Source organism: Haplochromis burtoni, unplaced genomic scaffold, assembly GCF_018398535.1.
Source record: "Haplochromis burtoni strain Fernald_Lab_line unplaced genomic scaffold, NCSU_Asbu1 Contig_340, whole genome shotgun sequence".
NCBI classification, from domain to species: domain Eukaryota; kingdom Metazoa; phylum Chordata; class Actinopteri; order Cichliformes; family Cichlidae; genus Haplochromis; species Haplochromis burtoni.
Window position 1 is genome coordinate 510,308 of NW_024582701.1, and position 15,077 is coordinate 525,384.

Sequence of the window (15,077 nt, forward strand, 5' to 3'; positions counted from 1 at the left end):
ACACACACACACACACACACACACACACACACTGGACCGTGCAGTTCATAGGGAGGCTGGTATTGGACTGGTATGTGATTGATTGTTCCTCTATTGCTGCTACGGTCCATCGTACTTTTTCCACTCTCACAAAGGTTATTGCCACTGCAAACACTGAGCACACACACAGACACACACACATACACACACACAGACAAAACTAAAGACTGTAAGAGAGCCCAGCTTGCCATTTTTGCTTCCTTTCCAACTCAATTACAGCTTTTGCCAGCTAATCATTTTCAGTCGCTGGGACACCAACACATTGTCCCCTCTGGGATCTGTTTGGTTAAAGCCAGCCCGCATGAGCCTCATCATAATGACTGTGTATTCACCCTTGTTTTGTTCCTTGTGTGTAGTCTCTTGAGTGTCTGTGAAGAAAAATATTTGGACTCCATCGAAGAACTGTGTGAATTCAAATAAAGTATTGCAGTGGCACGATAAACAGCATCCCCATATGATATGGTCAATGCAGGCACTGAAGGTTCCTCTGCCTTTATTTAAGTGAAGCAAGAGAGCGATCAAAACACAAAAGAGAATTAGAAAAAAACATTTATATGTAAATGTAAATGAATAAATAAATCTGTTTTTTGGGAAAACAATTGGCAGCCACGAAGGGTGAAAAAGTTTCACTAACCTGAAAACTAAAAAACTGCAGTTTCTTGAATGACCACTGGAGGCTGTCTCCCAAAGCTAGTCAGTCTCCATAGAGACGCCCAACTAAACAACACTGAAAAGCATGTTTACAGAGCAGGACAAAATGACTATTGGTTTTAATATTGGGTGAATTAATGTTTTTCATATTATTCTATTGCAATAAAAATTCTTCTATTATTATTCTTCCATTGGCATGGCTGCTTTGACTGAGGTGTGCTGGTACAGGCAGCTGTAGCTGATTTCAGCATTGGATACATAGAGTACCAAATCTAGGCATTTTGCCTTGCATAGCAGCACCTGTCACGAATCGGCTGTGCGCAGCAGGCAGTGTACGACCCAAACGTAGACTCATAGGCGGAACATGAACTCAAAACACAGCTTTATTTGCTGAGAATGGAAAATAATAACAAAAACATGGGGAAGAACACGGGGAAACACACAACTGTGAGGGAGAACGCAACACTGAACGGAGGGAGGCAGAGGATTAAATACACAGTACAATGATGAGGGAACAGAAAACACATGGGGAACACAGTTGACACAAGTTAGACATGACGAAACCAGGGATGATAAACTAAACACACTGAACATGGAACATATGACCTTCACAATAAAACAGCAAATGAAAGAATGCAAGACTGAGAGAGGAGTGGAGGAACAGCAGACGAGAGGGGACACAGCGGTCACATAAACACAGAGAGACACAGGGCAAAGACACAAGGGGGAACCTAATAATCCAAGAACTAAACAGGGTCTGTAAGAAACTCCAAAATAGAATAACTATGACTATAAATGAACCTGAACATAAACCATAATACAAAATATTATCAAAACACACACAAATGACCCAGAACTGTGACAGCGCCATCCTGTTTGGGGCAACATCAGACACTTCTAACTTGACTAGTGGTAAATCTGAGGTGTACACCAGTTTAGTTGCATAAAACAACTACTCTGACATAGGGCTATTCGATATAACGATATATATCGGATGACGATATAAAAACATCTATCGTTTCATTTTATGTTATCGTTTGTTTACGATCTTTTAAACTGTTTACAGCAATATTTTTTCACTGTTTTGATGGTCACTTTACTTAGTGTTTACTATCAGTCTGACAGCTGGAATGAACATGCATTAAGGCCCCTTCAGACTCAATAAGAAACACGTCTTTCTCTCTTGAATGGCTGTTGGGACAATTTTCTACAAGCTCTTCTTATCTGCCTGACATCTCACATCTCTCTCCATCCTCCCATCTTTATCACCTTTTCTCTCCCCGTGGTTCTCCTTCTCTCTGTCTGTTGTCTTCTCTCTGAGAAGTGTGAATCCAGATTAAGTCATCCGCTCCAGTCTTTTCTATATGGAGCCTCTTCATTTTTCTTCTTCTCCTTTTTCTCTTCTGTCATTTTCGTGTCAGCGTGTGAGTGTCTGTAAGGGTAAGATTGTCAGTGTGTGATAGACCTAATAGGTCTGTGGTTGAAGCCGACATGTTTGCGTGTCTGTCTGCGTGTGCGTTTGCACTGTGTGTTGACGTGAATGGAATGTCGAAGACGTCATCATGCAGAACAACAGCATGTTGCCACACCAACTGATCTTTTAGCTAAGAGCTACAGAGCTGACTTTCTGGGCTGTACACTAGAGGGAAACAGCAGCATTTAGGCATTAAAACATACTCATATTAGTACATTAGGAGGTGATGCTGATTTCTCATTGAATAGGATCCTTTCTTAGGTTGTTAAGGATTTATTATGTCCCTCTGGAAACTGGTAATCTTGGATTCAGGATTCACTGATTGATCTGACTTGAAAATTTAGAAAGAGCATTGTCTTTGCTTGCTAATGACATTCTCCATGGGGGTTTAGCACGTTGAGGAAAATTATTTGGTTGTTTGGTTCACCTTGTGTCTGCAGATGATGCTTTTTCTTTAAGTGACTCCCTGGTAACCAGCGGTTGCTAGATAAAAAGTATATTCCACTACAAGTTAGTGAGTGGTTCCTGCAGGTTGCTGGCAGTCACTAGTGTGAAATTGGTGAAATCATCCTTGCAATTGCTTTGGTTACTAGCAGGTCACCACAGTAACCAGTAGTTTGCATGGAAGATGCTGACTTATCTCCATCTCTCTGGAAACTAGGGTGGAAACTGCAAACTGCAGTGAAACGATGATGCAAACCACAAACCCAGACTGCTCCACTTCAAAGTAAAAGTTACAGGTTTTGAAATGTGTCGATTGGAACTCAGTCGCAACTGTGAAGGTGAACATTGTTCGGTACTGGTTACAGCTTGGAGAGTAAGTGGCAAGGGTTTCCTGAAAAGTGGGTGTCTCCCCTGCAGACTTTTAAGGAGTACATTAATCAGCTGGCAACTAAATAAATCACAAAATATTTTTTTGGTGCATCACCTTTGTGACACAGCCACAACGTCTAGGAGCCACTCAGCAAAAAAAAAGCCCAAACAAAGTGCAGAAAATTAAAGTCCAAACCTAAAGATTCTCCAACTGCCACACCTCCAACTTCCTAATGTGGCCTTTGTAGGTCTGTTAACCTCAGATCAGTAACAACAAAGGAAACTGCATGGATTGGAAAGATGCAGGAGACATCTGACAACACTGCGTATTATTATTGTAATTAGTATAATATAATTATATTCTAATGATATTTTGAGAAAGTTTTGGCTGGCCAGATTACAAGATGAGGAACTGACTGGAGAGGCAGCTGAATACTTTATTGTTATTTATTGTCACAATTATAAATTTTTATTAATTTATTTAAGGAAATGTTGTTGTACCTTTTTTCAGGCGCACATATGCACATGCACACTCCCCCCGTCCCTGCTACCCGCCACAATCACAAACTAGTTGTCTAGGAAACACCGTAATTCCTGTTTAACATGCTGATGAAGAGTAACGATTTCTGTCTCAGTGTGCAGCTGTGTCATCCTAATCCACATTTGGTACCATTTTTGCGGCAGTGTTTCTGTCTCTGTGTTTGATGGGCACAGGTGTTGTTTTGGGCCAGGCACCGATCTTTGATTGATCAGTTATTTTGCAGTTAGTAGAGCAGCTGACCGCAGCAGCAGACATTTTTAAATCACTTAAGTGGGAAGTGAGTCCGGGGTGTGGAGTCTGTATTTCATGCATTCTTATGATCGCCTTTTTCTTTCTTCAAGTACAAATGGCACAGCCTTAAGCCCTCACATAAGCCTAACTAAGGCAGACTAAACAAAAAAAGGACATGGACGCCTATTAATCTGTGTTCTCAGTCTTTCACATTGGCTCTGCAGAAATCTGACTTATTTGCAATGAAAGACGGCCTAAGAAAAAAGAAACACTGTAGCTCTCCATAACGTCCATTCCTGAAATCTCTGCCCCATTAGATCTCTGCTTCTGTAGGATGAGCTCAGAACACGAGAACCCGACCTCGAAATGATTACAGTGAACCCTAAAGTTGTTTGTTTTTGTGAGTTGTCAGCCATATATATTCTGATTCTTCTAGACGGAATAAGAATCCAGCGTCGTCGCTCGACTGACTAGTTTTTGCTTCTTGCCGTCTTTCTCTGGAAACTCTATTATCTGCTACATTTGCTTCACTAACAGAGGGATAAAAGCTCATCTTCCCCAGTAGGACCTGAGAAACAACACTCCAACTCTGTGGATTGTGTGTGTGTGTGCGCGCCTTGGAGCGTACAATTCAAAATCAATTGCTTGTGGCATAACTTGTTTTTTGTTGTCTTTGCTACCTTAGTCAGTGATGTACACATTTGCGCAATTAAACACTGAGTCATTTAGACTCAGACCGTTAAGAAATAGTGTGCATATTTATTTAATGAACACCAAACTGACTATACCTTACTTTTCTGAAGCTAATTAAAGGTTTCTGTGTGTGCTGACCTGGATATTTTGAAGGTTATTATAAGCTGCAGAGATCTCTGTCAGTTTGTTTGCATTACTCAGTGCTCCCTACATAATTAATATTATTATTGTTAATACTTGTTTTTGTTATTTAAAGTGCTTTGCATCACTGCACACAGTGGAAAAACTCACCTGTTCTCACATGAATGTAATGGCAAGGCAGTACTGAATTTTAGATGGCAGTAGGAGCGTGGATCACTTATGACTGAGCAGCCCAGACGTTACTTTCAGGTGTTTCAGGTGAGAGCAGTGCACAAGCACCACCTATTATTCATGTTAAGCTGTATCTCAGTTGCAGTACCATGTTTTATGCTTGTTTTAGCTGCAACATTTTTAATGTTATAAAAGGAAACAGATAGCTTGAGCTAGCTTTTAATAGAGAACGTGGGCATGCTGAGCATGCTAGCTGCAGAGTGTTACTGCAACGTTTTGCCAATTTGAGATACGGGACTGAAATAATCTGGCTAATTTGTTTTTTTGTTGCTGTTTTTTGTCAGTTAACAGTCTTCACATTTTATGTTGTGCATTGCCTATCGCTGCTATTCTTAGTTGTTGTGCTTACTCAAGTTTTACTGGCTGATGCAAATGAGCTCAGAGTAACAGCCAACTGCCAGCTTGGTAACAGCAACGCAAGCTGATGGTAACGCCAGACAGCCTGTTTTGTGTTATAGATAAATAAACACCATTGCACTCCTACAGTGATATATGACCAGAGTGTGCAGAGCGTCCATTTGAATGGAAAATTATGGAAATGGACATATCAACGTGTTTAAGCTGAAATATTGTGCTGTTTCAAGAAAAAAAAAATTTGCTCATCAACACGTCTAAAAATCAGCAAAAACCTGCATCTACAAATCATGGAACAGTTTCAGAATAATGTTCGTTAGCACAACATTGTGAAGACTTCAGTATCTCTTGTGAATATATCATCATGTACAGTGCTTATTATAATCAAAAGATTCAAAGAATCTGGAGGAATCTGTGGGCTTGCACTTCTGAAAAGCTATCATCAATGCTGATAGGTATACACGGGGTTTTAGAGAAACATGCTCTCACTGAGATGACCCTTTTTTCAGAGAAGGCCTTGTATATTTCAGCAACACAATGCTGAACTGCATACTGCATCACTTACAACAGCATGGCATTATAGTAGAAGAGCCACTGAGACTGCAGGCAGTGGTGCTGAACTGCCTGCAGTCCAGGGGTTTCAGATTGAAAACAATTTGAGAATCGCGAAATGCAAAATAAGTTAAAATGTGACCCAGGACTGTGGAGCAGCTAGAAATCAGGACAGAGCAAAATTCCAAAAGTCCAGCAGCTGCTGTCCTCGGTTCCCAGATGTTTATGTACTGTTAATAAAAGAGAGAATGCTACACGGTGGCCCTTAGACACGTTGCTCCATTCAAACTCAAAATGAACTTATACTTTCTTTAAAAGTCTTTTTTCAGTATGTTTTCTACATTCTGTGTAAATGAAACGCAGGTTTATGAGAGTTTACATATCATACACTGTCCCAATTTTGGTGAAATTGGCGTTGTACTCTAAAGGTTAAAGCAACTCTAAACTAAAAAAGTCAAAGGTGTCTGCATTGCTGAGTATATGTAGAGAGGAGCAGTAAAAGGTTGTGATAACACCTCAGTGTCTTCAATTGCTCCTACAATAATGAATCCTTTTTACAGCCTTCCTTTTCTCTTTGACAGCTGTTAAGAGAATTCCTTTTTGCTTTTTAACCTGCTAAGATGACAGCCACCCTTTTCAAAGCGGGGTAATGCTAAAACAACCTGTCACCTATTGAAGTCCCTCATTACTTTTTCTCTGCACTACAGCACTTTCACCTTGTCACAGCTATGCAGAGTCTAAAATATTTCTGCAGTTTGCAGTGATTTGGGGTTCAGCGGCCTCTTCCTGTATGACTCACTGCTATAAAGTAAGACAGGATGATATTTCAGCCATTACACTGACCTCACACTCTGAGGATTTTGTGGCCACTTGGCTGTGGCAGTATTGGCTGTGTCCTGGTGTCAGAGTGTGAAAACTGTCAGACAGGGCCATGAGTCAGGAATGGCGTCACGAAGGCACTGCAGTGGTCCTCTGTGGTGTGAATATGTGCTCGGTGATGGGAGTAATGGGCCATTTTATGGCCAATATAGCGGAGATGCTGTCATGGGCTTAGCTCACATTAGGTGATCATGGAGGTACTGCAGAATGATATCAGTCATTACGGGAATGGAAAGTTCTCTAGTACTGTGTATATGTTTGTTATATATTTCCTCTGCTATAACTTTCTATTCAGTACTTCATTAACATAGAAACCACCTTCAGTTAGTTACACATTTCTGCGTAATTGTACACGGTAATCTAACTTTGCTAGACAAACAATACAGTTTAATCATTTGCATAAATTTGGTTTTACAAATTATATGCATAGTCAATATAAATAGGGATGCTATCTTCTTGCTAACATTACTGTAGAGAAATGTCAAAACAGAACGCTAGCAGTAATTTCCACTTACTGAATGTGTCTCCTTGTTGGTGACGACAACTTTTCTATTTTATATGTCCACTTTTACTTAACTTATTTTAGTAGCATGTGGAGAATAGCATTTATTCTAGGAGGCCAATCAAGCTTAGCTCAGTCGCTAATCAGCTGATCCCCATGTTAGCTCACATAAGCTGATGGCTCAGCTAATACCCTTCTCTATTGGGAATTCATATATAATGCATGCTTTAGCCCGACTGCAGCTCATGCTGCCTTGCAAGGCACTTTGCAACTGACCCCCACTTTAGCTGCTCAGCTAAATCAATTTAATCTGTTGCCATTGACTTGTTTTATTTGTCTTAGGGTCCTGCTACTGACTCAGAACACAGTCACGGTGCCAGAAATAAATGATTACATAACAAAAACAAATAAGAATAACAAATGAATTGCATTTAAAAAGTACTCTTTAAGGATTAGGCACAGTGTATTCCTGTGACCATGTAAAAGTGCTGTAACACAGAGAAAAAGCAACAGTGGAAGCCAATAATTGACAGGTTGTTTTAGCGTTACCCTGCTTTGGATGGAGTAGCCGTCATCTTATCAAGTCAAAAAGCAAAAATGAATCCTCTTATTGCTGTCAAAGAGGAGGAACCGGAGAAGATAATAAAAAGCAGGAGCCTTAACACTAAACTGAATAAGGTTGATGTTTATCCTTTTATTGCAGTTCTCTACATTTACTGTGCACTGTGGACATCTTTGAATATATTTAGTTTTCAATAGCTTTAACCTGTGGAGTGGTTATAATTGAATTCAGCATGTGTCAATGACGAGACCAATTTTAAGGTATTTCCTGTGTTGTGGACGGGTTTATTTTGGTTTCCGACAGCTCTTGTGTATTCCCATAGAGGCCCACACATGTGAATTAATACCGTTTATAAAGTGCATATGCAAATATTATAATTGCCAAGTGCTTTGCGACAAATAGATTAAACAGCAACATAATTAGCTACCTCTTAAGTGGGTCTCCACGGATTTTAACTCCACACTTGGACTGCTGCTGGTAGTCCTTGTTTGTCTGCAACCTCTTTGAACTCTTTATAGTGGCATATAAATGCGTCCATCTGCTGCATGTTTCCTAAGAGTGCTAGAACTAAGTGCTAAAGTCACATATACACACATATATTGTGCAAATCTCTGTTGCTTTATTGTTAGCATTAAATTTCAGCAGGTCAATTGAGGCTAGAATAAATGACAGCTGCAAGTGGTTAGATTGACTACAAATTTAATAAAATCTTCTTTTTAATTCAGGATATAAACATAATAGCCAACCCAGTATCACTGCAGAACAGGTAATAGACATGCATGCAGAACTTGCATTACTGCATGAAGAACTTGGATTACCATCAGGGGGAGATAATATATTTAACCTCCTAGGACATGGTGTCCACATATGTGGACATCACATTTTGGGTTATTTAGACCAAAATACTCAATTTTGCTCTACAAGGGCCTGATATCCACTTACGAGGACATTATACTGCTACTGTTCTATCGAAATTTTAAACGACTATCCTTATATGTGGCTCTCATTTTTCTAAAAAAACAAAAATCAGGTAAAAAAAAAAATCTGGTCAATCTTTGTTTTTACATTCATATCAAAGAGAAATAAAAGATGCATGCCGTGGAAGAGTTCGGGTCTTAGGAGGTTAAAGCCAAGAAGTTGGTGGTGAGCAGAAATGGTTAAGCTAGGTGCTTAAATGCATATACTTGTAAATCCCTCTGCTGTTACTGCAGCTTCCTGCAACTTCTGCATGCGGGTACATGTAACACTTTGGACAGGCAAAGTGTGGACACTATGGACCGCCATGTGTATTACATGCTTTACCGCAATATTGGGTTGTAATAGTAATATTGGGAGAGCACTAATTAACAATAAACTGCAGTGGTCCCAAAGCAGAGCCTTGGGGCTTTTTTTGTTGATTTACCGCCTGTACAACACTGAATTGCCTTATTACTTCAGTAGGTGCCCTATACTATGCAGTGATTTTATTCAGGGTACATTTCTGTTATCTAAATTTACTTAACTCCTGGTGATCAGGAGTCGGGAGTCATGTGATCAAGTGGTCGCACGAAGCTGGTTATCAGCTCACTAAGCTAACACAGGTTTCCCCTGCACGTTCACAAAGGGTTGCATCTGACCAATCACAAAAGGGCCTTTCACGGATCATATGACTCTTTTTCCACAGAAAATGATCCCTGAGTGCCACCTACTCCAGAGATGTTATCAAATGTTGATAGAAATCTCTAAGGAGCATAAAAATATTCAAGTAAAATGCAAGACGGGTGTAAAAAGGATGAACTAAATGCCACAGTTCTTCAGTTAATCTGGTGATTAATTGATAATACAAATTTCATATAAGGTGAGCAAATATAGTGTAGGTGTTCTGTTTTAGGATCAGATATTAAGGCTTATATAACATTAAAATTGTTGTAAAATTGTTTGGTGCCAACATTTATTTCTGATGCTCATGAGGGAAACACGATATTAAGAACTTTAGACCTTCTTACCGTTCACGCATAAAGGTCTGAGGAATCTACCAGGAATGGTGACGCTATTTTCTGGAGAATTGATTGGTCATCAGTCAGTGATTTCATACATGTTGATCCCTAATCTAGATCTGCTCTAGAGCAGGTTAGGTTCACAGCATAAATTACCATGGCAAATTATCCTGATTAGAACTGAACCACCTTCGTAGGATTAACTGTAAAGTTATCTGGATAAGCCAAAACCTGTCTTCACAGGGCTTCTGATCTAAACTTAAGTCAGAGTATTAAACGTCATTGATATAAACTAAAAGCAGAAGTTCCAAAGCATTAAATCTAAAACCAAACAGGAATAATATCAATATTTAGATAGTAAGACACACTAAGATGAATGGGATCAAATTGTCTTAAAAAATAATGATAAACTTTTTAAGCAAGAGGAATATAAATAAACGATTACTGTGTGACAGAGCGCCATGCTAAGATGATTTATGTTGACAGGCAAAGCCACAGGAAGGCAGCAGGGCTTTCTCTGAGTTTGGCTGTGTGTAAGTAATTCCTCGTTTGCATCCATCCTCAGAGACCGAGCTTGTTGCAAGTGCTCAGGGGCATCACTGCTATTGCTGTTGTTTCTGCATCACCTGTGTGGTCACCCTCCCGCTCTCTCTTTCTCTCTGCTTCTCTTCAACAGAGGTGAGGCATCATGGGGAAACACAACAGCAAGCTGGCTCCAGAGGTCCTGGATGACCTGACCAAGAGCACTGAATTCAATGAGGCAGAGCTCAAGCAGTGGTACAAGGGCTTCCTTAAAGACTGTCCCTCTGGCATTCTGAACCTGGAGGAGTTTCAGCAGCTCTATGTCAAGGTGAGAGTAAGCCGTCTCAACCATTGCCTCCTCATTCTCTCCCCATAGTTATATAAAGAAAAAAAGTTACATCTGAGATGACTCATAGCATTGTTGTGCTGTTACATAGAAAGCCTTTGTTACTGAGGCTGACTAATCAATTGTTGAGTGCACATAAAGGAGGAGGAGCCTGTATTAATGCCTCTGTTGCTGCCTAAAACTGCCTCCAAAAATATTTGGAGCTTTCAAAATGCCACAGTGCCGCAAAGAGGCCTGCTGATTTTTCATTGGTTGGATGGGGAAAAGATATTTTTAAATCAATTTTGCATATCCTCTCAGGCTCATTCACTCCCACTCGGTTTTAAAGGGCACAGAAAACAACTGCAGTTTGTACAGATAATCTCTCCAAAGTTCTGCTGGCAGAAGGAGGAAAAAAATCCTTTAATAAGCAGCGTGTCATTGCTAACAGGTCTTCCGTGGGTCTCTTACAGCCAGCTACCGACACCCTTTAAAAAACATTTTGTTCTTAGTCAGTGCTGGAAAGGTAAATGCTGTATTTGCAAATTGCACTTTGTGTGTACGTGGCCAAAGAAAAAAAAAGAAATGAGGCTAATTTTCAAGCAATTAATGCTTAAAATCAGAGCTGTAATTGCTGCTCAGTATGTCAGTTTGATGTACAGTTTAGTCCATGTATTTAAACACTGACAGCTTTTGTTATTTTAGCAGTTTAGTGAAACATATTAAGAGTTTTATGTATATGAGGGGTTGAGTGCAGACTTCAGGTTTGAGCTGTTGAATGTAATGTATTGCATTAACTGTATATTTGGGGCTCTGTGACTTTTGTCTTCAGCAATTTAAATTTATGGCTGAGATCAGGTTGAGTTTAGGTGACTCTTTTGACCGCTGCAAAATATTCAACTCCTTTACCTTCAAACACTCGTGGGTTTCATCCAGCTTGTTTGAATCGCTGTCAAAGGGTCATTACTGTGAGGTGACACCTTATTAATTCTGCTGCATTTGGCTGAATTTTAGCTTTGGTATTGGCACTTACAGATTGTACCACATCAACCTCCTAACTTAAATGAACACGACTGAACAAAACAAGAAGTGAACAAAATATACTTTTCTTCACTTGGAAGGATCCTGTGGCTCTCCATAAAGTTTGTCTTCTGTGGATGTCCAGCACTTGCACTTTACATTATTTTATCATGGTGGTTTTACTGCACCCAGGATACTCCACAATAGAGATTTACCCACTCCTAATGTCCCTGCTGTCTCTCTGATGGACTTGTCTTGTTATGGAGCTTTAGGGATGTCTGTTTTACTTATGCTGAGAGTGCATTTGATTACAGCAGTGGCGTCCAGACAAAAGTACTACACTATCATCATAGCCCAAATCTGTCTATGTAACAGACTTTGAATGAGTTTACTCATTGAGATGTGCTTTTAAGCCCACATTCATGATCTACCTTTAACTTAAATAGGTTTCGGTATATAGCTAAAACAATGTTGGCCTTGTTACCCAAAAAAAGTCATGTATTTGATGTGACTCATTACTTTTCTCAAAGGTAATGCAGTATGTTGCTTAGGGCTGTTTGATATAACGATATATATCAGATGACGATATAAAAATGTCTATGGTTTCATTTTATGTTATCGTTTGTTTCGTGGTGTAGCAAAATAAACGGTTTACGGCAACATTTTTTCATCCTTTTGATGGTCACTGTAGTGGCTATATTAATTTATTCTTTCTCTCTTTCTCTTATATTTAATATAACCACACTACTGACGGCCAAGCGCCTGTTTTATGCATTGTGGTTAGCAACAACGACGGTAACAGCATCGTGTGTCCGCTTGTTTATGTTCCACATAAACCTTTCACAATAAAGCTCAAGATCCTGTTGAGACTTTTCAAAATAAACAGAATCACGTGAAAGAGCAGATTATTTACGGATGATAAGTAAAAAAGAGCCGCCAGGTGCTAAAAAATAAACCTTAGACTCAAACCTTAGAACAGGCTTTTCCCCGCAGCACACCGTGTAATAAATACTCACAAAGAAAACAGCGGCCGTTACAACTTATGTCTAAAAATGTATAGTGTCATGCATCGGTTAAAACACTCGACACCAGGTACACTACGCGCAGCTGGAAACACTTCCCGCAAGTCGAGCTGCCCGAGATTCACATAATTTACAGAAAATGTTATATTTTTGTGATTTATATCGTTATCGGGACGATAGAATTCTTATATGGGGATATGAGATTTTGTCATATTGCACAGCCCTAATGTTGCTTATTTACTTGTTGGAGAAAGTTGTTACATTACTTTGGCATTAGTCCGTAAAAGTAACATGCTAGTACTTTTAATGTTTTATACACAGCACTGGCTAAAGCTCAAAAAGATGAGTCTGTGTCCAAAAATATACACAAATACAAAATTTTACAGCAAATTTATTTATTGAAATTTAGAAAAAAATATGCATGATTTTAAACATTAAATAATGTAAAACTAAAGTAAGGAATGTAGGGTTGGTTAAACCTTTAGGTATTTTTTAGGGTACTGAACATATTGGTTCTACCAAGTAAACAGTGAGATTAAATCAGTCAATTGCAAATTACATGATGGGTAAGCTTTTGTCACCTGACACTGTCACCGTTGTTTTCAGAGCAAGTACAGTGTAGAAAAAAAGGGGTATCATTTGGTACTGGTACCAAAGAGAATATACCAGTACCAGTACTGGTTGAGAGATGAATGCTACTCTACCCTAAAGTAACATTAATGGTCTTCAGCACCCATGCTGTACTGCATTTGTTTATTCATCAAGGATAGTATATACTTCAACAGTCAACAGTTGAACCTAAAGTGGCCAATGCCACAAATGTCTCATTGCAAACTTTTGTTTTTCTCATTTTTAAACTGCAGTTTTTCCCATATGGTGATGCTTCCAAGTTTGCTCAACATGCGTTTCGGACGTTTGACAAAAATGGCGATGGGACCATCGACTTCAGAGAGTTCATTTGCGCCCTGTCTATCACCTCCAGGGGTAGCTTTGAGCAGAAACTCAACTGGGCCTTCAACATGTACGATCTAGATGGAGATGGAAAGATCACACGCATGGAGATGCTGGAGATCATCGAGGTGTGTCTGTGTTAAAAATAAACTGTTAATTGTATTTAAGGCAAAATCGAGCATTATTTCCCCTTTTTTGCCCTCTGCAGGCCATCTACAAGATGGTAGGCACAGTGATCATGATGCGTATGAACGAGGACGGGCTTACCCCTCAGCAGCGTGTAGACAAGATCTTCTCCAAGATGGACAAGGACCAGAACGATGAGATCACCTTGGAAGAGTTTAAAGAGGCGGCCAAATCCGACCCTTCCATTGTCCTACTGCTGCAGTGTGACATGCAGAAGTAGACTGGGAGGGGTGGAGAAACAGAGCAAGGGTAATAGAGTTGAACTGAATTTAGAGAAGGAAGGAGGCTGAGAGAACAGTGAAGCAGGAGGAGAAAGGGAGGGATGCTGCTAGAGAGAGGAGGAGGAGAAGGAGAGAGGCAGGGAATCTTTCTTTCTCCCTTTCTCTGAGGTAGTGATGTCTGGAAATAAGCCATGTTTGGAACACGGACCCCTGATTGATGCCATTCTTTTATCCAGGCTGCCCTGCTGTGCAGCTCTCCTGAAGCACTTCTGCTTCACTCCAGCTGAGCGTCTTTATAAATTCAGCCCGATCTGTGGAAAGTGGAAATCCCTCCAGCTCTGTTTAGCGCAGATCAAAGAAATAAAATACAGATTTACATAGGAAATAGTCTCACTCAGATGTTCATGCTGTCAGGCTCTGTGCCTAGTGTGCGATATTACAAGGCTGCAACACAACTGAAGTATAAAGATCACATCTTTTTTTAATCTGCTTTTTTATTTGTGTAACATGTACACTGTTTTCAAGACTTACAACATGTAAATGTAAAGTAGCTTACTTCCAAATTATGTAAGCTAACTAATAATATTGACATCACTATAGATGTGTCCAAATTCATGGGCTGCATCCTCCTGAGGACCCGGCCTTCACAGTCTACGTGGGCCGGGTCCTCAGAAGATCGGGTAGGCCGGAAGTAAACGTAAAATTGGACAGTCTAGCCTTCAGATTTGCGTCACCGCTGTCTCGGTGGAGTTTAATAAACTCAGCTGTCTGCTCCTTCCTATCTAAAATATAACAGGACACTGGTGTAAATTCTCGACCTTCTCACACTTCTGTTTAATCGGTTTTCTGTTTGACGTTTATTCAGCTGTGTGAAAACCACCCGGGGGATTAAAAAAAGTTTTTTTTTATCTAATCTAATCTAATAACGTTAATCTCAGCCAAACCGATTTACTCACGAACAAATAAAACACTGAAAAAAGCCAAACAATAAAATTTTTAGGTTGTCTAAGTGACTTATATATTACGTTTAACCTGAGTAGCGAAAGACCGCTGTGATCTGAAAATGATGTGCCGGGATTTTGTCGTTCTCGGCGGCTTCAGTGACCCTCGAGTTCCCGGCTAGCTATCGAGGTGGTGGGTAACAGACGTCTCCGAAAACGTCAGAGCACTTTTGCAAACATGTGATATCCT

The 15,077-nt window shown here is 39.9% G+C and overlaps 1 protein-coding gene across 1 annotated transcript in view; it reads left to right on the forward strand.

Annotated features, from left to right (window-relative positions):
• The window catches only part of LOC102308864 (visinin-like protein 1), a 23,340-nt gene extending 9,093 nt beyond the window's left edge, over positions 1–14,247 (forward strand). The window contains exons 2-4 of the mRNA XM_005942588.3: positions 10,316–10,489; positions 13,392–13,607; positions 13,688–14,247. Of these exons, the coding sequence (XP_005942650.1) occupies positions 10,328–10,489; positions 13,392–13,607; positions 13,688–13,885 (576 nt within the window). The 5' untranslated portion in view covers positions 10,316–10,327 and the 3' untranslated portion in view covers positions 13,886–14,247. The remainder of the gene's footprint in view (positions 1–10,315; positions 10,490–13,391; positions 13,608–13,687) is intronic.
• The last annotated feature ends 830 nt before the right edge of the window (positions 14,248–15,077 follow it).